The sequence below is a fragment of the Prunus mume genome, linkage group LG7, assembly GCF_029339155.1.
Source record: "Prunus mume cultivar Tortuosa linkage group LG7, ASM2933915v1, whole genome shotgun sequence".
In the NCBI taxonomy this organism is placed as follows: domain Eukaryota; kingdom Viridiplantae; phylum Streptophyta; class Magnoliopsida; order Rosales; family Rosaceae; genus Prunus; species Prunus mume.
Window position 1 is genome coordinate 9,327,270 of NC_142704.1, and position 27,596 is coordinate 9,354,865.

Consider the following 27,596-nt stretch of genomic DNA (forward strand, 5'->3'; position numbering starts at 1 on the left):
GAAGCGGCTCCAGCCAGAATCGGCTCCGATCAGCTAGAATCGGGTCCAGATCAGCGAGCTGGAAGAAATGCGAGCATGATCAGCAGAATCGGCTCCAGATCAGCGAATCGCTCCATCAGAAGCGCTCGAGCTTTACAACTCGTGAGATCACGAGACCTAAAAGGCCAGCCTTGTCAAATGACTACTTTGTTTACCTCGCGAATCGAGCATGACATCAATACCGAGGATGACCCGCAACTTTCAAGCGAGCCATGGAAAGTGACAAAAGTTCACAGTGGTCTGCAGCCATGGAATCTGAACTAGAATCAATGAGCAAAAATGGAGTATGGAAACTAGTTAATTTGCCATTAGGATGCAAACCTATAGGATGCAAGTGGGTTTATAATACCAAAAGGAATGCACAAGGACAAATAGACAGGTATAAAGCCAGATTAGTGGCAAAAGGTTACACACAAGAAGAGGGAGTTGATTACAATGAAACTTTCTCCCCTGTATCAACTAAAGATTCATTTAGAGTCATAATGGCTTTGGTTGCTCATTTTGATCTGCATCTTCATCAGATGGACGTTAAGACAGCTTTCCTAAATGGAGAACTGATTGAAGAAATATATATGAAACAGCCGGATGGTTTTGGCTCAAAAGGGGAAGAGAATTTAGTGTGCAAGCTGCAGAAATCAATATATGGTCTAAAACAGGCATCAAGACAATGGTATCTCAAGTTTGATGAAGTTGTCAAGTCCCAAGGCTTCATTGATAATCCATTGGATGAATGCATCTATATGAAATTCAATGGAAGGAATTTCATCCTCATGCTGCTATATGTGGATGACATTCTGCTAGCAAGTAGCAATCTGTCCATGTTACATGACACTAAAAGGATGCTTGTCCGATCACTTTGATATGAGTGATTTGGGAGAGGCAAACTATGTTCTTGGAATAGAAATCAGCAGGGACAGAGAAAGGAAAATGATCGGCTTATGTCAGAAGGCATATATTGAGAAAGTGCTTAGAAGGTTCAACATGGGAAACTGTACAGGATGTCTGTTCCCTTCTCAAAAGGGATAAATTGAGCAGTGAACAATCTCCTAAAACTGAGCAAGAGAGATTAGAGATGAAGGACAAGCCCTATGCATCACTAGTAGGAAGCTTGATGTATGCACAAGTCTGCACTAGACCAGACTTGGCATTCTGCATAAGTGTTCTTGGCGATTTCAGTCTAATCCAGGCCAAGCACATTGGATTGCAGGCAAGAAAGTATTAAGGTATTTGCAGAGAACTAAAGAGTACAAATTGGTCTATAGAAAGGTTGAAAATTTGCAGCTGGAAGGATATGCAGACGCAGACTTTGCAGGATGCCAAGATACTAAGAAATGCACATCAGGAGTTGTTTTTCTATTTGCAGGTGCTGCAGTGGCATGGAAGAGCATGAAACAGCAGTATGTGTCAACCTCCACTATGCAAGCAGAATTCTTAGCAGTTTATGAAGCTACTTCAATGGCAATGTGGCTTAAAAATTTCATGTCTATGCTAAGAATTGTGGATTCAATACAGAAACCGATTCAGTTATGGAATGACAATACTGCGGCAGTATATTTTGCACAAGGAAATAAGAGATCAAATGGAATGAGGCATATGCATTTAAAGTTCTTATCTGCGAAGGAAAAGATTCGAGATGGAGAGACTGCTCTAAGTCACATTGGCATGATTTTATGATTGCAGATCCTTTGAATAAAGGGTTGCCTAATCATGTTTTTCACAGGCATGTGGCAAGCATGGGATTGCAATTCAGTTTTGATGCCTAAAAGTCATGGGAGTCCAAGTGGGAGCTAGAGTTCTTACAGTTATGTTTTAATTTTGTTTTTGTTAACTAGTTTTATCTAGACAGTTTTATTTTTGCAGATTTAATTGAATTACTTTTATACAATGTTCTGCATTTGCTATTTATGGATGACAAATAGAACAAAGGCCAAAGCAGTAATCATGTCAACATTATGTTTACTTTGAATCTATGAATGAGTCATTAAAGATTGTTGAAACCTTGGTAGTTTTGAAGGGTGGGCAAAGAACTGTTCAGTTTTGTCACACATACAAAAAACCAAAACAGTTCTTGTTTTTCAATCCAGATTGGAAGCCTTATGTGTTTTGCAGATTCATGTATGTGATTATAAAAGTCTTGGATGTTATATATCCTTGTACTTCGATAGTCCTTTATGAATTTTTCAAAATGACAGTGGCTTGATAAAAGGAACAAGAGAATTTTGAGTTCCACATGGCCATTAAGTAATGAACAATAAGTCTAAATTGATTATTTGATCAAGTGGGAGAATGTAAGAAGGTTTATTACATTAAACCTACTAAAGTGATCTTCTAATCAAATTAGGATTACTAAGACTTATTGTTTATTAGGAACTCAAAACCTATCTCGATTAGACAAGCCTCAAACAGTGTTTAATAAGGATAATGAAGGCTTAAGGGTTCCTAGTTCTACAAGGATTGAAATGGATTAATCCTATAGCATGAAGGATATCTCTAAGTGTTTCTTGATGGGCAAGACACTTAGAGAGATGCTTATAAATAGAAGGCTCCCTCCTAGATCCGAATAACACAACACAGCTAAATGAAATTCACCCATCAGAGTTATAGCTATAAGGATCGGATTCTCAGGAGAAGAACTTCTATTCCTTTGCACTGCCAATCCGTTCCAGCTTCATCCAGTCCTTGCGCCAGCACCATGTCAGACTCAGGTTAGTGTTAAACGTGTTATGGCTTTAAGGAATTAACAAAACATAGTTATAATTATTAATTAGAAGCTCACCTGCACGAGAAACTATTGTCAAGAACATTACATATACCAAAAATGCGCTTCTTATACATTTACTAATAATCTCCATTGTTCAAGTTTCAGTAAGCACCTGGGGATTCTTGAGAACTTATGCAGTTAAATTGTCCAAAGGGCCAGTATTTATAAGCAACTAGGCTCCCAAACCAAAATTTTTTTATCTACCCTCATTCTAAGCTACTTCTTCGACTATGGTTTTCCAGATGTCATGTTCTCAGCTACTTGACTAGGACAAAAGTATTGATCACAATTTCATATATGTGTAATGTTGCGTATGCAGCATGTCACAGATGAACCAAACCAGTTTCCATGTTCAAGTGAAATTGCATAGCTATTTAAAAATTGTTAAAAGGGCATGAATGAACAAATTCAATCACTTTCCCACCAATTTAAAAGCAAGGAAGAGCCCATTTTGCAGCAATCTTGATCATGCCGGCGGGATGGACACAGAATGATGAGGTGATCTCCCAATTTCTGCAGTGACTCTAACCAATAAACTTGAGGCTGACTATATATTCAGATATTAAATAAGTGATAAATAGATATAAGTATAGGAAATATAACCGAGTCAACTAATTTCCTATATGTGTTTGAAGAATGAAAAGTCAAGTTCATGGCTTACATCACAAAAATTCAATGTTGGTTTGGCATCTTGCCCTTGTCATTTGTTCTCTCTTTACATGGTAGGATCTACAGAATGACTGGCTGCGGGAATTGATCAAGCCTGGAGCTGAGATTCTTAGGACCCCAAGACTTTCACTTGTGGGATATAAAAAAATGACCATATTTGAGAAACACCACCATAGCTGCCAATGCACCAACTGGAAAACCACATATCAAGGCCAAAGAATTAGATTGCACCAGTTTCTGGCAAAATGCTGACAGTGACTTGCATAACTTGGGCCCCTTATACTTGCCATTTTAGCTTCCATGTTTCTAAGCCATGTTAAGTGGCGTTTACTTAGAAACATTGATGTCCTTTGCCAAAAAGACATATCTGTGCCATCAAATACAAATCTGCAGAAAGGATCATTGTGAATTCATATGATTCAAAGATTCAGGAAAAGAAAAATGATTCATTTGTTGGGCTGAGCCTTTCATCAGTGTCTCTCTGCCACTCAGGACCAGGACCATTGAATAGAATAAGAACCCAATAGATTTCATTTGTTGGGTTACAATGCTCAGGACTAATATGGGCTTTCATGGTTGGGCATGTGCTCTTCTCAACTTGTGGTTTGGCCTATAAACTGGTCCAATATGATTGTTAAGCAAAATTTGCAAATGCCAATCAGACATGTATTTATAAAAAAACTATATCATATAAACACACCCAAAATCAACCCCAAAGTCAACTATATATAATATGATAAAGTGTTTTGGAGATTCCCAATTTGTAACAAATTTATAAATAAACCCAATCCTAGTGTGCAGTCAGGGTGTGTTTATAAATGCAGGTGTTTTAGTGAAACTCCCAATTTGTAAATTTTTTTTATTTATTTTTAATATAATAGCTGAAAGATCAATAATTAAAGTATAATGGCTAAAAAACAGTTTGATGGTATCTACTGTAAGTATACTCGCATACACCAATGATTAATCAAAAGTGGATTTTAATTTTTACTGGAGTATATTCCCATTTGTTTGAAAGCAAACTGCAATCATGCAAAGTCACAGAGTCTACAAGGTAACAACAATAATATTTTAATTTAATTAATCCCAATAATAAAGAGGATTATAGTAATATTTGACAAAAACAGAAAGGGGTGTATTGGTTGGCACTGGCAGGCAGTGGTAAGGCACTAGGCATGGTATGTCGGTGGTATCTTCTGTTTAGCACCATCCTTCCTTTTCAACAACAGATCATGTTCACGTTATGTGGTGTTTTTTAAATTTACATAGCTCTCTCTCTCTCTCATCATTCCCTCCTTTCATACAGGCTACAGCAAAGCCCAGCTCAGTTCGCCAATCCCAAGATTCTATACTTGGCCAACAATGACGTGCCAACGACATGTCGTACACTTACTCTGGTCTTTTTTTGAAAAATAATAATAATTTGTCACTGCTCTACTCAGCAACTATGATGGTGGTGGTGTTTCTTTTCTTCTAGAATAGATCTCAAATTCCACTTTCTAATACAAACAACAGTTGTGAATAGGATGCAAAATAATTTAAAATGGATGTGTGTACCCATCGTGGCTACTGCTTCTCCTCATTATTGCACCAAAAAGAGGAATTTTATGAACATGAAGTCCCAGAGAGAGAGAGACAGATGAGGAATTTGGTATGGGATGTTTTCTGTATGGTGAAGTTTTGGTACCACTTACTTGCTACTACTAATTATTATTATTGTATGGCATTTACTACGTGCCACCCCTACCTATTAACTATTTATATATAACAAGACAAGGAAAGACCAACCCATAACTGGAAAAGAAAAAAATAACCATTTTCATTTGTTTTCTTTTCTGAGAAATTATCTACTAATGATGATTTGGTCTTCCAATTAATATTGAACAAACTCATTGATGATGTCAACATGGTCTAATTCAGTGAAAAAAGACGTTGATTTGCAAATCATTGGGTTCAGATTTCAACCCCAATGGTACTTGACAATGTGTATGAAAAACCTCATCTCTCTTCCGAGCGTAGACAACCGAAAAACCATTAACGATCAAAATAATGAAATAAAAAAATTTCAGATTTGAAATTTGGATCTACCCTGCTGCTTATAATATAGGTGTGGTAATAGAAATTGTGAAGTTTTGACTGGACCAAACTTTGCAGAAAATGAAAGAGACAAGATGGACCAAACCCAGCCCAGTCTATGCTCTCAACCCTCGAGAATATTACACGTGTCCAGATCTAAGGCAAAGGGGGGCATGATTTTAGACGAGTAAAGTGTCGGTCGTATGGCAAACGCGTACAGAGTGTATACTGTAATGTGGCAGCGTCCAAATGGGTTAGGAGATTTGCGGGTTAGATTCCACAAGGACATTTGGACATTTGAAAATATCTAAAACGAGCAAAAGCCACCGACGACTTTGAAGGATTCGGCTGCCCGACTTCTCCTGCAGTGCCTCTTCCCCAACAAAAACGCTATAACTTGCCAACTTGGGTTGGGTGTTGCACTTTTACCAGAACTGCTACCGCCCTCATCGCCAATTTTGCCGCAATTTTAGATGGCATTGATGTAATAATATTTTAGTCCCACAAAAGTATTGGTCTGGAGAGGATGCTTATTATTAGTGGGGAAGGGAAGAAAGAAAAGTATTTGACGTTGAAGTTTTTTTCTTTCATAAGTGGGAAGATTTGAACTTAAAATCTCTTTCAACGTCGAAAAGGGAAAATACCACAACAAGCCTAAAAAAACTAAAATAATATTTAATGCAAGTATATTTTGGATATTACTCGATATTTTATTTATTTATATTTAGACCCATTTTGAACCTTAAAACATATATAACAATTGAAAAAGTATCATATTATGTGTCACGTTAAGTTTATAACTTAAATAAGTATAGCAATGTGTTGAAAAGGAAGGACATCTTACATTATTATTTTTTTCTTTTTATTACATAGAATTTTATTTCCTAATATCCAATTTGTTTTTGTTAAAAGAGTATTAGTAAATCACAACGGGATTATTACATTATTTTCTTACTTTTTCTGCCTAATCATTTGACTCGTCAGAGTTTGAAATGGACCAAATCCACACCCTAGCCTTTTCATGTGATTGAATTTCTTTCCAAGTATATTTAGGTAACTCTTCTCAATATCTCACAAAATCTCAAACTACGGTAACCTAATCAAAGCGTTGCAAAACTGTAACCTTCTATCTAATACATCTCTCCTCCCTCGTCGTACGTGTCAGCACCTATTCGCACGTGTCACCCCAAGCCTCCAAACTCTTCAAATACAGGCACAACTCCCACATTCAACCCAACACTCTCTCTAAAGTCCAACCCCCAACTCTCTCTCTCTCTCCGAGAAACAGCCATGGCTGGAGTCAGTAAGGTTGCTCCCACACCTCTGCTCAAAGATGAGCTTGACATTGTTATTCCCACAATCCGAAACCTGGACTTCTTGGAGATGTGGAGGCCATTTTTTGAACAATACCACCTTATCATCGTCCAAGATGGTGACCCTTCAAAGGTCATCAAGGTCCCAGAGGGCTTTGACTACGAGCTTTACAACCGCAATGACATTAACCGCATCCTGGGTCCTAAGGCCTCTTGTATTTCCTTCAAGGACTCTGCTTGCCGCTGCTTCGGCTACATGGTCTCCAAGAAGAAGTACATCTTCACCATCGACGACGATTGCTTTGTAAGTATCTATTTCAACAGCTCGATCTCTTGTTTGGGAGTTTTTCGGATTTGGGTTTCGAGTTTTTGGTTCAAAAGCATGGATCTTGATGGGTTTTGGTTGTGGATTTGCGGGTTTTGCTGGCTTAGCGCAGTTTTATTTTTCAGTTCGATGTTGATTTGACTCTATATGATTGCTCGGTACTTAAATTATGTTGCTTGTGTTGTTTAGATCTGTTTCTGCTGTCTCTGTTTGACTTCTGTGCGTCGTCTGTTTGTCAATTTAACTTCTTTTTCTGTTGTCAATGGACATTGCATGCTTTGATCTATGTTTCTTATGATGTATATCTTATTATTTTACGTACTTTTGGGTTGATCTGTTTCTTGGCAGAAGCTAGATTCTCTGTACCATGAGTTATTTCAGTTAGTGTAGAGATGGGGTTTACCAAATTCACAGATCTCTCCTTTGCACTGTAATTGGATCACATTCAGATTCACACTTGAAGAGTTTCAGTCTATAAATTTTGATTAAGATATACGTGCTGAATTTCAATTTCATTTATCTATGCTTTGAATCGTTGTGAAAATAGCTTGTTATGGTGGCACCTTTGTGTTTCAGATTTCATTGATATCCCTCCAATTCTTGTGATACCAAGTTGTTATAATTAATCATGGTTCTTTTTTATGAAAATGCAGGTTGCTAAAGATCCTTCTGGCAAAGATATCAATGCTCTGGAGCAGCATATTAAGAACCTTCTGACTCCATCAACTCCATTTTTCTTTAACACCTTGTATGACCCATACCGTGAAGGTGCAGACTTTGTCCGTGGTTACCCCTTCAGTCTACGTGAAGGTATCCCAACTGCTGTTTCTCATGGCCTCTGGCTCAACATTCCGGATTATGATGCACCCACTCAGCTTGTTAAGCCTTTAGAGAGAAACACTAGGTACATTGGTCTGCCATTTTCAATCCTTCAGAAATTCTGCATTTGAGTGTTTTGCTGACTATAATGCTGCCATTTTCAATCTTTCAGAAATTATGCATTTGAGTGTTTTGCTGACTATAATGCCATGTTTCTAGGTTTGTGGATGCAGTCCTGACCATTCCCAAGGGAACTCTCTTTCCCATGTGTGGTATGAATCTGGCATTCAACCGTGAATTGATTGGACCTGCTATGTACTTTGGACTCATGGGTGATGGTCAGCCAATTGGGCGTTACGACGATATGTGGGCTGGCTGGTGCATGAAGGTATCTCTCAAAATCTCTTTAGAGCCTGTACATTTTCATTGTCTTTTGTTAGTGCATTTCATTGATTTTTCAATCAAAACACACTGCCTTGTGTTTTCAAATTTTAGTGGGTCACAGGAGTTGTCATTGTTGGTTTTGTAGGTCATATGCGACCACTTGGGGCTGGGAGTGAAGACAGGATTGCCCTACATCTGGCATAGCAAAGCAAGCAATCCATTTGTGAACCTTAAGAAGGAATACAAAGGAATATACTGGCAAGAAGAGTTGATCCCATTCTTCCAATCTGCTACCCTTCCAAAGGATTGCACCACCGTTCAGAGCTGCTACATTGAGCTCTCCAAGCAAGTGAAGGCAAAGCTTGGCAAGGTTGATGACTACTTCCTCAAGCTTGCGGATGCCATGGTCACATGGGTTGAAGCATGGGACGAGTTGAACCCATCCGGAGAAAAATCTGTTGAGAACGGAGTTGTTGCGAAATAGATTGATCTTTGGTTGCCATTATCATTAATCTTTTGATAGTCGGTGTCAGTGATAGGCCTTGTTTGTAATCTGATCTTCCCTTTTATCCGAGCTTTTGGTTTTGGAGCTAGGAGTTATTTATTCGGCAGGTCGGAGAAGATATTTTCTTAGAACAATAATGATGACGGATATGTATTTCTATATACATTAAAAGTGTTAGCTATTTATTCGATTCAACAATGGCTCAGTTACAGTTTTGTTTGTCATGGTGTTTGCTTTCTTTCATCTCTTCGATCTAGTGTTTTTGTTTCTTTCTTTTGCCGACTTTCAGAGCATCTTTTCCTGGCATCTCAGATTCCAAAATGGAAGCTTATATTGTAATGTATGCTGCCAAAGATGAGTTGGCATTTGGCACTGCCCGTCTTCCACAGTCAATTTTGCGCAATTTCATTTAGAAAAGGTTAGAAAATAAGGCCGTTTGAGTCTTTGGTACACGGGTCAATATCATGTACGGAATTCGATAAGCAAATGGAGGTGTTTTCAAAGTTTGAACTTTGGGTTTTGCACTACGCGTGACTTTCATTGCTGTGGCCTGCGATGCCCTTTGCATGTCACGGAATGGCACTGTAATATCAGTGAATCACGCTCTGCCTTGTTATCTTCGTGGTATACAAATTTTTCTGGTTGAGCACCACCATGATTGTATTTGCTGTGAAAAATATGTTTGAAATTGCAGCAAGCAAAGGATTCCAAGAAATAAGGTAGAACAGTTTGTTTCGAAGAAGAATTTTTAGACTTTTTTTTTTTAAACTTAGACTCAGTCTGTCACAAAGGGGCCCTTGTGAATCAAATGTCTTGATTGATATCAATGTTAAATCAAATTGTGGATATTCTCTCGATAACTTTTGGCCAAAAGCTTTTAATTTTCTTACATCTCCCACACGAGTTGGGTCCCACAAGCGAGAGAATTGGGGAAAATATTTGAATGCTAAAGCATTGGGTTTGCTTGCTAATAATTAAAGCTCTCTGCTCTGTTTTGAGCTTTTGATGTGCATGTTCGTTCCACTTGCTCAACATGGAAGCAAAAAAAACACATTTTCTAGCAAGTGATTGCGTTCAAAACATGCTTTCTGAACCACAAAGTTACTTGCAAATTTGAATTTGTGATAATAGATGAATCCAACCAAATCAGCTGGACTGGAGAAAGTTGCCCCGCAAATGCAGACATGATTTAATATTGGGTTTGGCAGGACTAACATCGCTTTCATTTCACGTAGATCATGCAGTAAAGTTTATCCAACCCACAAAATGACTAAACATCGAAATCAAAGTTAATTGGTAGAGCAAATAGAGTTATTTCAAATTTAATTAGTATAGTTGAGTGAATGTCACTCTGACAAAAAAAAGAAAGCATATCAAATGCATTTCCTCACGGCCAGATTTGTGAGCAAATCAACGCAGTTCATACGTTACTTTCCTTTGACAATATTCACAACAATGCCGGCGCCAGCCTGCCATTAACTGTGTCTTAGTTTATTAAAAATTATTGCCAGATTGTACTCTGAGTAGTAATTTTTCTCAATCCATCTATTTTGTTTATTTATCTGGTTTTAGTGGCGGTATTCGGTGTTGACAAACCTACTGCAATCTTGCCCTTCCATCATGCAGATTCAGGCATTTTGGCAAGTACCATTATGTCTAGGCACTGTTGAACAATGTTTGGTTCGATATAGATTTGTACAGTGAAAACAAATTTCATCAGTAGGATCAGGTGATTCTTATAAAAGCTAGCAAAGATTGCATGCCACACAATCATCATTTTGTGTACCAACTGTATGTTCATTATAAAGCAATTATCCTTCTTTCTTTTCTTTGGTGGAACTGAAAGCAAACTTACCCCTTCTTTGTACTGATTGCAAGCTCACTTTTAATCGACCTTTTCAAGTACGCTAGCTTAATTAGAGAAGATTTTAGGGTTTAGGGTTCATTTCCAAATGGTCTGCAGAAAGGTTAGAAACAGAACTTTATATCCCAAGATGTTTGCTTGAAAGCAGAACTTATCAATGACGTTTCTTGAGAATGCGGAGAACAAAAGAACCTATGAGGTTAGACGATCATTTGAGTACATATACAATTGAACACTTGTATAATTTGGGAGTGGATCTTAAATCTGACTGCCTAATACTAAAAACTTGTTAGCAGCACATTAACGGATGCTAAAAGTTTCTAGCTTCTTCTTGCATGCTACTATCAATGTCTCTCAAGGAGATCCATGGTAGCTTTATTCCCAAGTGCCACATGCTTTTGCACCTTGTTTCCTGTCTCATTACAGACCAAATATTTTACTTTCTGATATAAAAGATGGCAATATTATGTATTCAAAACAGCAATTGGATTGAGCATGCAGCTTATGAAAATTACAACTTGATTCAGACAAATTCATTGTTCAATGTGGCCTATAAGAAATAATATAAAGCATACATTTTTTCATATGGCACGGTACTGATTTGTATGGAGGTTAACATCATAGGCCAGGAGGATACTAATTTTTTCCTCCTGAGAGTTATCGTGGCAAAATTTAAATTTACTAAAGTACACATTGGCTTACCTAATTCGCAGATCACTTAAGTGATTCTGAGGCAGCAGAAAGCATCACTTTCCTGCTTCACCTGCATGGATTGCCGTTGATCCTCTACTCGTTGGAGCTGTGAGGAAAGCTGAAGCAAGTCGATAGTGGTCCCATCTTCGCAGGACAGACGATCTTTGGCATTCACAAAATCTGATCCTTGGAAAATCCCATCTGAGATTCCAAAATCATCAGTATCACTGCCATTAGATAGAAGTATGGGACCCAGGTGAGTCCCAGCTCCAGAATTCATTCCTGAAGAAGGGAATCTATTTGACACCCCACTTGAGGAGGCATGTGAGCATCCCCCAATAAGATTTTCAGAACCTTGAACCAGCCTGTAATTGGTATGGCTGACCGGCATGACCAGGGGGCGAGCCATGGGAATTCCTGACAAATGGCTTGAAGATTTCTGTGACTGAGATGACAGAAGAGAGAGAGCACAACCAGAGTCTGAAATTCCCGATAATCCATGTACAGTTGAAGCAGTGTTGAACACATTGAAGTCTTCACTTCCTAATGTGGTGGTCTCATGAAACATAGAGTGCGAACCAGAATTTAGGCCTCTCATATCATGTGAATATTGACTGCCATTCTCAATGATTATGTTTCCAGTTAGAGGATTAGTTCCATTGTCATGAAATGGGGGATACCGTTTTCCAATATCATAAGAAGGAAACACTGGTTTCAAAGGCAGATGCCCATTTGTAACAGGAACCCCTGACAAAGGCCTATAATGAGTTGCATCTTCAACTTTTATATGCCTGCACCAGTCATTTGTTCCATAATTTTCAGCATCCAAAATTCCACTGGGGAGTATCTCTTGGCAGATAAAAGATGCAGTTGTCAACATATTATCCTGAAATCTGCTGCCTGTAAACCGTGCAGACAGTTCGAAAGAAGATTAAAAATCTAAATGACTCAAAGCAGTAGTGATAGAATGATGAGTCACTAATTAGCCACTTGGAGAAGCACAAATTATACAGGAGAATCCTCAGACTACACAACTTATTATTGTCATTACATGCAAACGGGATGAGCTCTGAAGGAATTCTACAGATCATGACATAACATACGATATGAATCTATGATCATAAAGAGTAAATGACTCTTATTAAGGCAGTTTTTCTATCATAGTGACATTCAGGGAGCTTGACTTACTTAAAGAGAATTTTATTTATTTGTATTTTGGATGTATTTCGATCATATATTTGACCCACTCTCACTGGCAGAAGCTTTCAGCTCAATGTTGCAACCGCAATATGCAGCCAGTGGACACATGATGTTTCATGTTCCTCCATTAGTAACACTTTGGTTTGAGACACAGCAGTGGCTCAATTAAGACAAACATAAGGGAGACAGGGCCAAAAACTTTAGATAACTTTCATGGATAAAAGGCTGGATAATATATAAAGGACATTTAGAGGCCTTCTAGTTTTTTCCACAGAATCCACTAAGGTTCCGCTGACCAAAGAAAAGTTAAACATTTCATGGTAATACAAAGTTCAGGGCTGCACAAGAGATCACAGTATGGTTGCATTCAGTTAAGGAGAGAAAGGGGGACCATGAAATCGTCAGGATAACAGAAAACTAGAGACAAATTTTATTAATACCATTATACGACTGAAGCAACCTACCAGCTCTTCCAGAGTGAATCCCCACTTGAGGCTTTCTCCGACGCTCATTGTGTCCTGCAAGGCGTTTACGACAGCTACGCTTACCATCATCAAACTCAGCCAGCAAATGAAACCTGGATGGTCAAAAGCTAGTACATATTACAGCAACAACAAGAATCATGACACTTTGCACATTAGCTCAGCTGGTTTGATTCAAAATCCTAAATGAGCTAAACTCAAGGATACAATAGATTTAGAAAGAATCTATTTCTGAGCAACCAAACAAATTGAACTCAATCAAGAAGATGAAACAGAACCAACCTACTACATTGCTGACAAAACCTCTGTTCTCTGCCATTCACAATAACTTTGGCCGTCTTTGAGTGAGCCTCACAAACTTTATGCCTCTTGTGGTAGTCCTTGGAGGAGCTGAGATCCTTGTCGCAACCATAAACCTGACAGTAGGCGGTCTGAGAATACAATCCTGACACCCGCATTCGCTTTGCAGGTGTCGATGATTCGGATGAAGACAATATGGGATGTCCTTTAGAAAATTTAGAATCATGGAAATCTCTGTTATCAGCCAACCTCCCTAGTTTTAAATCAATGAGTGAAGAATCCCTACTGTTAGAGTCCACAATAGAGCTTGAAAGCTTTGAAGATGATTCATCTTCTCCTGAAAATAAATTTGGGGTAGCCATACTTGTTGTATTAGTACTTCTTTCACCATAAACCTTGCCACTCAATACATCTCTAATTGGATTATTTGAGAAATTTTTGCCCATCATTTCTGGAGAACCCAACTCCCCAAAACCTTGACTTTCAATAGCTTGCTGGCCTGACACTAAAACGTTGCTGCCAAAAGCACAGGGGATTTTCAATTCCCAACCCATCAACGTATTTCTACTTCTAGAAAATGAATCAGTGTGTGAAATTGTTTCATCGGAAACAAACCCCTTCCCTTCAGAAATACGGCTCCAAGACTCCATTACAAGTAAAAGGATCACAACTAAAGCCCACTTCAATTCATGGGGAAAACTATCAGGCACTTGTATCCAAGGATCAAGCTGATTGTTTATAGTTCCAAAAGCTCAATGAGCTCAAAGCTATATATAGGTCATTACTGGAGAATCATCATTAACTCTGTACACAAACTACAAAAAGCCCATCTTTAGACAAAGAAAAAAAAAAGAAAAGAAACTGCAGAACGCTTCCTCCTTGAAGCTCCAAATTCGTGGGAAAATCAGTTTCTGGGAAACCAAACAGAGCAAAAAGGAAAACCCATCAGGATAGTACCAAGAAAAATATAACCAATCTGCAAAAAAATGTCTGAAGCCTGAACCCCCACGTGAATTCAATCAAGACAATTGAAGGAACAAGTGAAAAGGCTAAACATGTTCAATGTATAAAGCAAAGACTGAATGAGTGGAAAACAGGAGCCAAAAACAGAGTTTCAGGTACTTGATGGAAAAACTATTCAGCAGCTGAAAGAAAGGAAAACCAAAAGTTGCCCAAAAGAGAGACAGAGAGAGAGAGTGTTCACTTTACCAGTGTAAAAGTAGATAGTAGGTATAGTGTGGCATTATGGGGGTTGAGGCAGACACCTAAATTTGGAAGTGTTTAGTAAATTCTAAACTCCATGGAAGAGCTTGTAGTTGCTAACTTGCTATTTTGTGAGAGAGAGAGAGAGAGAGAGAGACCATTGAAGAGAGCTGCAACTTTATGTAATTTAGTAGACTTAAAGTCAGAAAGCAAAGGAGACCAAGGAACTGCTATTTCCACACTTAATTATAATTACCAAGACTTTGTTTTTGTTAAGTAATTACCAAGATTCTATGACAAGAAATTTGATGTTCAATAGTGTTTTCTTTTCTATTAAAACCAATACAAATAGTAGAGCAACGTTATAAAAATAAAAAAATTTGTGGATGATGGGGACAATGTGAATTTTGAAACTTGGACCTATGATATGCTATGAGTGGAAAATAAACAAAAAAATTGTTGATAGAGGTGAAACTTGCGGACAGAAGTTTGATTCAAAACATAAATCTAAATTATATATTGGAGACACAAAAGAGGAGCTCATAAACACCCATGATTATTAAAATGAATAACAAAGAATTAGCTGAGATGGTCAGTCATATTTAATTAGAAACCTAACCTGAAATTAAGTAGAGTTGATTAGTTTATCAGTAATTATAAGGAAAAAGCATATTCCTTTGAAGCATGGAAAACATGGCTTGAAACATGGCCCATCACCACCACCACCAGAAGCCAAAGCCAGAGCCATGCAAATGAGAGCGATTATAGTCTTTGGAGAGAGTGGGAGACCGAGAAAGTGATGGGCAACAAGTCAATGCACAGTCAACACTAACTCCACTATTTTATTTTATTTTAATGTTGGGATCTTGAGGACTGGCCCTGGAAATACCAAAATTACCTCCTGACCTGGCTGGCAGGCGCGTGCATTGCAAGCTCCGTGGAATGAGGGTGGGGATGGAACACACACACACACACACATATATATATATGTATATGCACTTAGGGTGGCATTTGCAAACTGGCAGCCACCATCCTCCTTGACAAGTCAAGCAGAGTGCTTTCCCAGAAGTTCAAAGTATGTGGGGATAAAGGTGGGGATAAAGTATAGGGATTTAGGGTTTAGTTGCAGATCTTTCTTTGACTGGGGTGGTGCCTAGTGGTGGTGATGAGGAAGTTTCCACCCAGCTTTGTCGTCCTTGTATTTGGAAAAGAAAGAGTATTTGACGTTTAAATTCCGACATTAAAACATGTAACAATATTTGACCTTGATCCAATTACGTGAACACAAGGTCGAATGTAAAGTAGTATCACTATCCACCAACTGACCAACAATACATGGATTGTGATCTCCAAGTACGGTTTGTATAAGAATTTAACAGCAGTTGCCTTAAGCTTTTGAATTATATGTTAGGTAAAGCTTTGTTCCCCAAGCGAAGAGGATAAATGCAAGTAGTTTTCAGTCGATACGATAGTAATAAAACATAATACTTTGTCAAAGAAAAATAAAACCATTTGGGTCCTGCATGATGTCATGAATTTGGGACACATCTTACGTGAAGTCAAATTGAGAGCAATATATTCCAACCACAAGCCATCAATCAAACTTGTTTTGTTTTTCTTCTCTCTTTTTTTTTTGGGGCAAAGAAGACAGACGAAGTCAGATAACAGACAACTGCTAATTTCCTCTCAACTTAGAAAACGAAAGCAGAAGAAAGAGACAAGACAACCATTGCATCACAAAAGAAATTTCAAATTCCCATCCACTTTTCATTTTATTTTTCTTCAAAGAAAATAAGATATTACTGTTGTTTGAATTGATCGATATATATATATATATATATATATGTGTGGTGAGAAAGAATTGCCAAAACATAAATTTAACGCAGGGTTTAATTAATTCCTTATTAAATGATGAATGAAAGGTAAAGTATATACATACGTTGACAGACACTGTATGTTCACGTGCTCTATTGTATTTGTGGATTGAGGCTGGTAGGGTAGGGGCCAACAAAACCTACTCCATCCACCAAACCAAACTCATCTTTGTTTTAGAGCATCAAAGAAAGATGATAAGATCCATCCATAACACATCCACACGCCCAAAAACAAAAGGCGAAAAAAAGGACCACGCAAACAAGCTATAGGAGCTAACTCCTCACTCATGGTCAGGTGGTGCTTAACTTTTGACATAATCGAATGTAACTAACCCTAGCTAGGGTTAGTACATCCTATGTGAAGCCAGCCGAAAAGAAGAGAGAGAGAGAGAGAGAGAGAGAGAGAACCATTCTCAAAAAGTTCGTGATCTTACACACACAATATTTTCATATGAAAGAAAGATAACAGCTAGGGTAGGATGGTACTGCATGCATGGCCTCAAGAATCTAATTCTAGCTACACAAAGTTAATTAAGGGGCCATAGGGCAACTGGGGCAGTTGATAACATGTATATATAGTATAGAAATTACTTCTTAACCTTTTTCACATCAACTTCATTCTCAATATCAGAAAGCCATCTTTTGTTTAATTTTGTTTTTTCTGGGTGGGGTGGTGTGGATTAGTTCAGGAATTTGAAAACGAACAAGTTTATACATGTATATATAGTATAGAAATTTTAGGTTTTCCCCTTAAAAGCTCGTCTCTTTTTTTTCTCATCTAAAACCAAATCACTTATATTTTTCGTTACTTAAATCCAACGATTAGAATTCAACTAAACAAGTGTGCATGTTTCTATATTTTTATTATCTAAACTTGGAAATACGCAATGTATTAGCCGAAAGTTATTGAAAGCAGTTTTTTGTTGTCGTAAAAAGAATCAAATAAGGTTTGTTTGGTTTTGATGGGGGGAGAGGGAACAAAAGAGGTGGATGCCACATTGCCACCAGCCATGAAGCTAAGCTTAGACCTTAGAGAGAGGCAGGTAGCACTTTGGTAAGATGGGGCAAATGACAACTCCACTAGACCCCTTCTTTTGACTGAAAATGATGCCCAATAATTAACCCCTCTTCTATCATGCGTCCCTCTCAAGTCCTCAACAATTTTAAGCACGACCTTAACCCCTCTTCTATCATGCGTCCCTCTCAAGTCCTCAACAATTTTAAGCACGACCTTGTGGACAAGGAAAAAAGATAAAAAGTTTATATGGATGGGTGGCTAGGGATGGAAGGATCCCATTAAATACTATCAAATTATTATCTTCCCAAATATTTTGATGGATGGTGCACCCAATAAATAATCTTACTCTTGCTTCAATATTTCTTGACCTTTTGAAGGAGGTAATTTCAATATAGATATTTTGGATAAACTATGAACAGAATTCGGAGCACAAGATTAATATGAGGGTCGAAAAGATTAATATGAGGGTCGAAAAGCTCAGACTTGGACAATTATCACTGGTTGATTTTCAATTTCAGCCAGAAGTACTTTACTTATAATTTCAGCCATTTTCAATTATAATGGGCCATGGCCCAAAAAGAGAGAGAAGAAGGCTGAATTGGGAGGTCCTTTTATCTCCAATGAAACCCAATCAATTCTCATCTCAGTTTGTTTTGTTTTGTTTTGTTTTGTTTTTTGGGCTCGAAGTTTCAATTTATTGCAATTCCCCAAAAGGGCAAATAACAGTACAAATAAAATCGGGCAAAAACATTGACTAGAAAACCAACAGAAAACAAAAATGAATGAATCTAACTAAAATCATCACAGCATAGCATGAAGATCATGTTTCTGAGTAAAAAAACTAAAACGTCAAAAGCTAATATAAAGACATTTGGCCCACATAAAGGCATATAGCCCGCAAAGAGGCATTACGCCATATTCGGCATAAAGCCCACATTAAACATAAATACATAAAATAAAGGAGTTTCACTAAAACACCCAAAATGGGGGTTGAAATTATAAAAACCCAAGCACTATTTAAACATATAAACACACCCAAAACCCATCATTACACACACTCAAAACCCATTTATAAACACACCCAAAAAGTTGACTTTAGGGTTGATTTTGGGTGTGTTTCTATGTTTAAATAGTGCTTGGATTTTTTTATAAATACATGTCTAGGATTGGGTTTATTTATAAATTTGTATAAAATAAAACATAAGAAACCTAGCCACTACAACCAAAGAGAAACTCTAAGTAGCCACCAGTAAAGAGAAACTCCACGATTGTAGATGGACAACCCACCAATCACCACCATGAAAAACCAAACAGTCATAGGTCAGCAAACCAAACTAAATATCCCTCAAAACATAGCCCACACAAAATTTACTAACATATCCAGAAAAGAGGCGGAATTGGATTTTTCAAGGTAGGCGCCTTTACAAATTATAAATTAAAAAAAAAAACCTCAAAATGAAAATTTCTTTTTCAATTCAACAAAAGGGATCCAAAGCCATCTTCATATTATTATGTCATTTGAGAAACATTTTGGGTGTGACGTCACACTGGAGATAATTCATGTGGGGCATACTGCGCCCAACATTGCATTCAAGCACCTTGTTTTACTACTTTGTCGCCAAAAAAGAAGGTACTTTTATTAGTTCGCTCTTCTTGGCCGCTTGTAATGGAGAGGGTAATCAAATTTAGAAAATTCTTTATTTGACAATTCTAAAACGGAAATTCTTTATTTGGTGACTGAATCGTATCTAACTTTATAATTCAGTCCATTAATTGGAACTTTAACTTTTGTGACAAAGACATTGATATATACTAGTAAATTAATCGGGAATTTTTTATTTACTCTCAATAACTAAGGGATAAAGTGAACTCGGAACGGAAATAAATTGATAATAAAAAGTTATGTAACCCATTGGTGTACGTAGCATTTTTTTTCCTCTTCTTTTCTGCCTTTAATTTGGGCATGTACAGACGGTGGTGCAACAAGTGCCTTTGGCGCAACAGAAGGAAATGGAGCAATGCACATGGCTGTGAGTCCATATGACAATGACAACACACAGTTAGCCAGCCATATCCCATATGTAAGAAATTAGACCCGATCAGGTCTTTTTCTTTGTTTTTATTTATTTATTTATTTATCATTGTCTACGTCAAATTTAATAGCTTCTGGGATGTATCTCAGCTTCTTTTTCTGATTGGTCCCTTTCCTGTTAAAAAAAACCAAAAAAACTTAATCAAAACGTGCAGTCCGTAATTATTAATTAGTATATGCAAGAATTCTTACAGACAGTAAAATTATGACGTCATAAACGAACTTTTTGTGTAAGCAGGTGTTTCCTCCGAGTTTCAATAAAAATACCTGCTCTGCGGACTCCTACCCTGGTTTTACCGTTGGTTAATAAGGTAATTTTTGTTTGACGCGTGTCCTCTGAGCGAATATTTGTCTGTAAGGTGGGTTCGGAGGCTTACAAAGAGTACGGCTCTGGTAAATCGTCTTCCTTCTCAAATATCAGTCACCTGGTAGTTAATTTCACCACAACCAATCTCAGATCGACACGTCACTTATCAAAGCGATGTCCAACTGTTTGACAAGTGATATGCTCTTGTTGTTGACAGCGAACACAGTGAATAGTTCCATCAACAAAAAAAGAGAAAAGTTCAAATATTCATTTGTATTTCTTCCTTTCAAAGGATATAATGAATATCACTTCCATGTATTTATAAATAATGCCAACAAATTTGTTTCAAAAGGCCAGAAATGTTTTAGATACAATATATAAGATGACGAAGAATATAAAGTCTCACATGGAAAATTTAACTAAATAAATTATAATTTATAATAAGTGGTTCAACTCTTAATAACACCGAGGTCTTTTGTGATAAGTGGTTAAGTTGGGACAATATCGGTAGTAGTGCCAACGTCTCTCTGAAATTTATCGGTGTTAATAGTGGGCCGTCTCTCTGAAATTTAACATTAGAAACAAATTCAAGATTATAGTTTGTATTGCTTGATTTAATATGAGCGTACACTAAAAAAGAAAGAAAGCTTAAATATAGTCGACCTTGTTCCTTTTAAATATGGTCAACTTCGTTCTTGTAATCGTGTACGGCTTGTAGTCTTGCACGTTATACTATTTTGTTTACGGAATTTTGTAGTTTGAATGAAGGACGGTCATTTGGTTGTTGATTTCAATGTTATCACATGAGGTGTTTAAAGCTCGATAGGCTCCTCTCATTTTTTCTTTCTTTGATTTTGTTTGCACTAGGCTTTGAAAGCCAATAGTCGTATTGTCAATGCCAACTTTTATTATTATTATTATTATTATTATTATTATTATTATTATGTTTCCCAACCCTATTCTACTTGGGATATTGCTAGTGAGGTTTTTTCTTCTATAAAAAAGGAAAGAAAGAAATCAATTCCAAAAATAGGAATTTCAAGGACATGCAAGAAGAATGCTAAATACCTCCAACTGCAATCCATACTTTTTGTGAAGTACTTGCAGGCTGCAGCTAACCGAATTGTCTACAAACACATTTGCCCAAAAATCGTTTCCTTCATTAAAAGCGTAATTTGAATGGATCGATCCATCGTATGAACTTACGATATCTATTTTCGCTTTAGCTTCACAATTAACTTTCATAGTGTCATACATGATGTGATTTGAATGATTTTGCTGTTGTTGTGTATGAGGTGTGAATGATAACATTTTCGAAGGGGTTTCAAAAGAAAATATTGCTTCATCATCCTTCGAATAAAAAAAAAGAATATCAAAATTAAAGTTTGAAAATAAAATGGTATCAAAACGAAGTGAAACTCCAAATATATAGAAAGGTCATGAGAGGCAGAGGTATAGGGCTAAATATCCCCTTCAAAAAGGAAACTGTAGAGTATGTATCTGACATGAAATATGAAGTGCTGCCCAGCTAGGAGTGGACACGTGTTCATCCAAAAGTATGCAACTGTTAAGGTTTTTTGTTGTTGGACATCCGCTAGGCAATACAAGGTAACCTAGAGGCTTTGACAGTGCACATATAATTGAATTGAATTCTTTGAAAAAAGAAAAAAAAAGATGAAAAAAGGATGATGCAGTGGAAAATCTGGACCATATAGAGTGAAACTGGGCAAAACCCTGTGGTTGTAACTTGTATGGATATTGGATACACAAAAAACACAAGACATCACTAGAATATTAAGTGTACAGTAGTAGGGATAGGGAAGATAAAACCAAACACAAATACAAAAGCTTTTTCAGGGGTTTCCATTTCTCTCATATTGCATTCATCTTTTTATCCCTTTTGGTACCCTAAACACACACCCTCTTTAAAGAAACTTTGTCTGCCTCTCATCTTAACCAATACTAAAGAGAGAGAGAGAGAGAGAGAGAGAGAGAGAGCTAATAATTTAGAAAGAGATATGGGAAGAGGTAGAGTTGAGCTGAAGAGGATAGAGAATAAAATTAACAGGCAAGTGACTTTTGCCAAGAGAAGAAATGGGCTGCTCAAGAAAGCTTATGAGCTCTCAGTTCTCTGCGATGCTGAGGTTGCCCTCATTATTTTCTCCAGCCGTGGAAAACTTTATGAATTCTGTAGCAGTATGAGGTATCTCTCTCTCTCTCTCTCTCTCTAGCTATATCTAGGCAAACATATGTTTTATGTATTTTACTTACTAGTGTCTGCGACTTACATATTTGTCGGAGAAATTTTTTTGTTATGTACTAGCTAGCAGTGGTTTTTAATGCGCAAAAAGATGCGGATTTCATTGATTCTTCTTGATTCATTTAGTGTAGATGTTGATCTGTTGCAACTGATCATTTTAAGAAGATTAACAACTTTTAAATTTTTGGTGTTCTCATAGTTAAAGATGTAAAATCTTTTCTTCTCTTTTTGAGTTCATGTGTTTTACAGTCTCTTCCTACATATAATATACACAAACTTCATCTTTGATTTTGATAGTCAATTATACTTTTAAATACAGCAATTTTCCAGTATTTAAAGAATTAACTTGAATTTTTTCAGGTTCGAAATTGTTTACATATCCATTAGACACGTGTAAAAGTTTCCTAAATCGTTTCCTATGATTTTCTAAATTTTGAGTTCTCTCTAGTAATTTGCTACTTATATAGCATATAATGGAATTAAGCTTATTTAGAAGGCTTTCCTAAATATAGTTAGTTGTTTTGTACTCTTTTGAAGACAGATTTGGTGTGTTTTCTTCCCTTCTTTTTAAGTAAACAAGATCATACAAAACTTTGAATCGTGGTGTTTTCATGGAAAAAAACTTATTAACAAGAAAGTTACAGATTATTCTTTCATCATTTTCTACTGTTCGTTCCAGGAGAACCGTCATTTTTTTTTAATGAACAGGGAAGAGACAGTAACAATACCGGTCACTGTTATGATTCGGTAGCAGGATGATTTGATATTTGATTTGCAAGTTTTCTGCATGTAGTACTTTGAAATAATTATTTTCAGTAAGAGAAAGACAAAAGGCTGCCTCTTTGCTGCCAATTCCAAAGCTGGATTATATTTCTGCAAAACCTTGGAGCCAAATTAGAAGACTTTAGCCTGATATATTACTAAAAATATTATACTTTTAGAAGCATTCTGCATCCACAAACACAAATTCCTAAATAATTATAATAAAGTCATCAATAAAACCTCATCGTATTAAAGATTTATTCATTATTATTACTTTTCTTTTTTAAAATGGACCTGAAGATAACATTCTGCTTTAAAAATTTGGGTAAAAGGAGTTGGCATTCTTCATTTAGAGTCCCGGGCAACTTTCAAAGTTTAAATGTGGAGAAATTGGAAGTTTCAAGATCCCGATAGTACAAATGCTAGTGGCTTTAGGAGGTCTGATGCATCTAGCTGATAGACAACAGAGCACTTGACGGTAGCTCATTTATGTTATCCAAGTGATAGAGAAAGCGCCGAGCCTAGTAGTATGGACTTGTAACTAAGCAGGGGGTTAAAGTGATTGAAACCTTCTCAAGTGATAGAGAAAGCAGTGGTAACTTAATGAAAATCATCCCCTTCAATATCTAGCCTTACAATACTTTGAAATCTAATCACTTGAAGTTTCTTGAGTTTTCTTGCATTTCCTTTGTGAGAAGCATTGGTATATTGATGGTTGCTTCACAAACTTCGTTTTACCTTCGCTTAAACATATTTAATCTCAGTCCTAATTAATTAGTTTAGCGCTCTCTCTCTCTCTCTCAACAAATAAAAACTTCACAAGATCTAAGAAAGTGAAACCCTAATGTACCCCATGGAAGTGGGAATAGCAGCTTGAAGTTCTCCACTGTTGATGAGTAGAAAGTAATGCTACCTTGCAGGCCTAGACATTAATAATACCTTGCTACTCCCCTTTTTATTAGTAAGTAACAAAAGAACCTTGTGTGGCTTGGATATATGGTATTATTCATCTATACAGGTTATAAATATTTATGACAATTAACTACTATATATATATATATATATATATATATCTAGCTGATTTCACACAGGGTTCAAGTATGGCGCACACTTATGTTCAAGGATGTAATTGCATTGTGTTTATTGGGGGACGATTCACAATGTCTTTCATCGTCACCGTTCATATAAAGCTGTCGTTTAGAAATTAAATAATTTGATGTTAACACCACTTGACCCAAAATCATAAGATTCTTATGATTTTTAAGCCAAACATGTTGTTTTGATCAGTACACTTTGTTTTTAGCCAGATTGATTATGCATTTGAAGTTGTCGTTTTTATGATTGTGATGATATAGTGGTATTGTGAAATCACATATATAAATTTTTTTATTTTTATGAGACTAGGCTTCAAGAGTATCTTGTTGAATAGATGTGCTGATATCTTGATGTTCTTCAATTGTTAACCTTGTATCTTATAGCATGCTGAAAACGCTTGAAAAGTACCAAAGGTGCAGCTATGGCTCCCTGGAAGCCAACAGACCCGTCAATGACACTCAGGTAGGCTGGACAACCCCACTATCATTAAAAACCAATACTATTTTAACAATCCAACCTTGTGGAATATTTCGAATGCGTCTATTTATTTATTTTTAGTATTTAATACAAAAATTTGTTGACAACTCTAGAAATTTCATGACAAAATTGTCTTTTGTCTCCAAGCAGAACAGCTATCAGGAATATCTGAAGCTGAAAGCCAGAGTGGAGGTCCTCCAACAATCTCAAAGGTATATTTTGCACAACCTTGGAGTTGATATTTGCTTGTCATGCAATCTTTGAAGAAAGATGGTAAACCATAAATATATACATATATTCTAATTAAGAGTAGATGTTCCTGAATGCTGCAGAAACCTTCTTGGGGAAGATTTGGCCCCACTGAACACAAAGGAGCTTGAGCAGCTTGAGCATCAACTGGAGGCATCCTTGAACCAAATTAGATCAACAAAGGTGATTAACTGATAGAATTTTGGTCAATTTGATCGTTCACGGAAGCTTATACATGAGACCCTTTATCTTTCATAAAGCAATATGTCGCTTGAGTTAATGCCAACAACAAAACTCCTGATTGCTTGGCCCTTTTGTGTTTTTTTAATGGCGCACTTGTTATGTTGTTGTGTTATGCTAATTTGTTTTTTCCCACATTTTATTCAGACTCAGTTTATGCTTGATCAGCTTTGTGATCTCCAGAACAAGGTAAGTCATGAATCTCATTTGCGCATCAATGTTGATACATACACTTGCACACTTTCATTTGCCTTTGAACACGTAATTATAACAATGCCTGGCCTTGCTTTTATTCTTGAGCAGGAACAAATGCTAGTTGAAGCTAACAAAGCCTTGAGGAGGAAGGTAAAACAAATGAAACCATATGCCCCATAATTTCTTGCTTCATTAATTGATCTAGCTGTTTCTGATTACAAGTGTAAATCCAAGTGATCATTAATATTAACTGAACACAGCTGGAAGAAACTAGTGGGCAAGCTCCACCTCCATTGGCATGGGAAGCTGCTGGCCATGGCAACAACAATGATCAGCATACTCGCCTTCCTCATCATCCTCACTCACAAGGCTTCTTCCATCCATTGGGAAACAACTCCACTTCCCAAATTGGGTACACATCATCTCAAATCCTTTTCATTCAAATCCCTGCATCCAAACGGAGCCTTAATTTCCATTAATTAACACGTCCTTTGTAATTCGTTTTCGTCTTCTTACAATGCAGATACACCCCTTTGGGTTCCGATCATCATGAACAAATGAATGTTGGAAATCATGGCCAACATGTGAATGGATTCATTCCTGGGTGGATGCTTTGACTTTGATTTCTCATGATCAAGATGACAAGATGTGGCGAATAAAATACATGTAGCGGACTATCATCTCATGTTGGATGGAGCTTTTCTTTTTTGGATAATTGTGATCTTCCTTGTATGCCATGCAAACATGTAATTAGTCTTTGTACCAATAAGAATAAATATATATTTTTATGTATGTTTGTAAGTTGTATTCATGACATTGAAAACCTCTCTCTCTCTCTCTCTCTCTCTCTCTCTCTCTCTCTCTATATATATATATATATATATGAATTGTGGGATATGTATTTGCGTGAATTTGTATCCTAATCACTCAATATACCAGTTTGAACAAGTTTTGGGCCTCGAGCCTGTGGGAAAACTTGCCCAATTGAACTACTGGGCCTTCTATGATTCATAGGTCCATCAAAAACTCGTGTGCATGCGAGCAAACAACCGTGCTTAGTTAGGAGACAAAAGCTTACTTGTCCATCGTCGTACTTACAAGTTAGAAGACAATTTGCCAATAAAATATTAACTTAACCCAAAAGGTGATTCACCTTCTTCCTATGAAAACAAAAATGGACATTAATCTCAACCACCCCCTCTCTCTCAACTTTCTTACCCTAATAATTATTTTCCTTCGCGGACTTTCTTATTCGAAGAAGTTAAACAAGGGATTTCGTGTACTCAATCGAGAGTTAGTTACACTGATATTACTTGTTAAGGAAAAGGATGAAGACGTTATAATTTGCAAAGTTATCTGTGTTTTTGTTTTCTTCCGGGTAATTTGGAAAGATTAGGGTTTGTAGAGCGATTAATCATTGAATGAAACAGGAACAGGTAGAGCAACAGCAGATGCTGCTGTGAAGTGAAGGACGTTTGGAGTTGGACTGCTTTTATGATTTATTTTATGTCCTTTTCAGTGGAAGTCTTCTTCTTACCGGATTCGGCCAATCAAGAGCGACAAAGCATGGAAAAGATAAGAAAAGATACCTAACTCTTCCTACGCAACTATGGGTTGGGCCACGGCCCACGTGAAAATTAATCTATTTTTAATTCATACCGTTGGCAGAGAGGAGAGGGCCACCGGCGAAAGGGACCAATTTAGCAATCAAACGCACACAAAACACACACTACATGTTACAAAAACACCACTTTCCCTTCCTTCCGACTCATCATTCAAATCATATTTTGTTTTTGTTCGAGTACGTGCGTACTATATATTGGCCATGTTGACATGTTCGTATGTGTAACTGTTGTCTGTTATTGCATGCCAATGGCAGAAATGGTTCACCAAAATGGTAACCTCTTTGTGTGCATGCGCGTTTCTCTGTCTGTGTTTTACAATGTAAAAACAGGACTGAAACCCAACAATCAATACTCTAGGCATTAATTCCCCTTTCGGGGACGTCAAATATATCTCCCCAAAAAAAAACACCTTTTAATTTGTTGCATATATTATATACTTTGAATTTTAGTTTCTCGATCGCTAATGAAGTTTGAGTAATTAAGTTTTGTGTTGTTTAGACGGGCTAAAATGTTAAGTACGGTTGTTTTTTAAGCGCGCGAACGATTATAGATCTCGTTAGGTTTCATATAGTACTTTTAACTTGTGGAAAACAGATAACAGCGAGCTATTAGTTGCCTGTCATCTTAATTATATGTAAGAAGTAGTACTAGTAACATTGGTGATGAAAAAGTCAAAATTGATGCCAAGCAAATCTCTCTCAGCTCTCCTCACTTTTTCGTTTTGGTTTGACGGGCAAGAGAATCTCTCACTTTCAAAATGTTAGTTAAA

General features: G+C 37.0%; 4 protein-coding genes across 4 annotated transcripts; 3 read left to right on the forward strand and 1 right to left on the reverse strand.

The window, feature by feature from the left end:
- The first annotated feature begins 900 nt into the window (after nucleotides 1–900).
- On the forward strand, nucleotides 901–1,713 carry LOC148915435 (secreted RxLR effector protein 161-like). The gene is made up of 2 exons (XM_089041910.1): nucleotides 901–1,030; nucleotides 1,226–1,713. The coding sequence occupies exons 1-2, from the start codon at nucleotides 901–903 to the stop codon at nucleotides 1,711–1,713; spliced, it is 618 nt and encodes a 205-aa protein (XP_088898036.1).
- Nucleotides 1,714–6,621: 4,908 nt separating this feature from the next.
- LOC103338639 (putative UDP-arabinopyranose mutase 2) lies at nucleotides 6,622–9,115 on the forward strand. The gene is made up of 4 exons (XM_008241863.3): nucleotides 6,622–7,162; nucleotides 7,837–8,087; nucleotides 8,222–8,390; nucleotides 8,532–9,115. The coding sequence occupies exons 1-4, from the start codon at nucleotides 6,836–6,838 to the stop codon at nucleotides 8,868–8,870; spliced, it is 1,086 nt and encodes a 361-aa protein (XP_008240085.1). The 5' UTR covers nucleotides 6,622–6,835; the 3' UTR covers nucleotides 8,871–9,115.
- A 2,111-nt stretch (nucleotides 9,116–11,226) lies between these two features.
- On the reverse strand, nucleotides 11,227–14,849 carry LOC103338638 (squamosa promoter-binding-like protein 6). Its single transcript, XM_008241861.3, is given in 4 exon segments — nucleotides 11,227–11,491; nucleotides 11,494–12,348; nucleotides 13,113–13,225; nucleotides 13,413–14,849. Coding segments are annotated over 4 exon segments (1,674 nt in total). The 5' UTR covers nucleotides 14,081–14,849; the 3' UTR covers nucleotides 11,227–11,453.
- A 6,950-nt stretch (nucleotides 14,850–21,799) lies between these two features.
- Nucleotides 21,800–26,027, forward strand: LOC103338637 (agamous-like MADS-box protein MADS2). Its single transcript, XM_008241860.2, has 8 exons — nucleotides 21,800–22,127; nucleotides 24,425–24,503; nucleotides 24,669–24,730; nucleotides 24,851–24,950; nucleotides 25,155–25,196; nucleotides 25,311–25,352; nucleotides 25,463–25,614; nucleotides 25,726–26,027. Exons 1-8 carry the CDS (start codon nucleotides 21,943–21,945, stop codon nucleotides 25,817–25,819), a joined length of 756 nt encoding a protein of 251 aa, XP_008240082.1. The 5' UTR covers nucleotides 21,800–21,942; the 3' UTR covers nucleotides 25,820–26,027.
- The last annotated feature ends 1,569 nt before the right edge of the window (nucleotides 26,028–27,596 follow it).

What these genes read in the sequence shown, in the direction of transcription:
- LOC148915435 (XM_089041910.1), top strand. Translation starts at nt 901, where the DNA reads ATGAGTGATTTGGGAGAGGCAAACTATGTTCTTGGAATAGAAATCAGC. An exon ending in AAGGTTCAACATGGGAAACT is followed by an intron (nt 1,031 to 1,225) that starts GTACAGGATGTC and finishes AGTCTAATCCAG; the next exon opens with GCCAAGCACATTGGATTGCA.
- LOC103338639 (XM_008241863.3), top strand. Translation starts at nt 6,836, where the DNA reads ATGGCTGGAGTCAGTAAGGTTGCTCCCACACCTCTGCTCAAAGATGAG. An exon ending in CCATCGACGACGATTGCTTT is followed by an intron (nt 7,163 to 7,836) that starts GTAAGTATCTAT and finishes ATGAAAATGCAG; the next exon opens with GTTGCTAAAGATCCTTCTGG. An exon ending in CCTTTAGAGAGAAACACTAG is followed by an intron (nt 8,088 to 8,221) that starts GTACATTGGTCT and finishes CCATGTTTCTAG; the next exon opens with GTTTGTGGATGCAGTCCTGA.
- LOC103338637 (XM_008241860.2), top strand. Translation starts at nt 21,943, where the DNA reads ATGGGAAGAGGTAGAGTTGAGCTGAAGAGGATAGAGAATAAAATTAAC. An exon ending in GACCCGTCAATGACACTCAG is followed by an intron (nt 24,504 to 24,668) that starts GTAGGCTGGACA and finishes GTCTCCAAGCAG; the next exon opens with AACAGCTATCAGGAATATCT. An exon ending in AACTCCACTTCCCAAATTGG is followed by an intron (nt 25,615 to 25,725) that starts GTACACATCATC and finishes CTTACAATGCAG; the next exon opens with ATACACCCCTTTGGGTTCCG.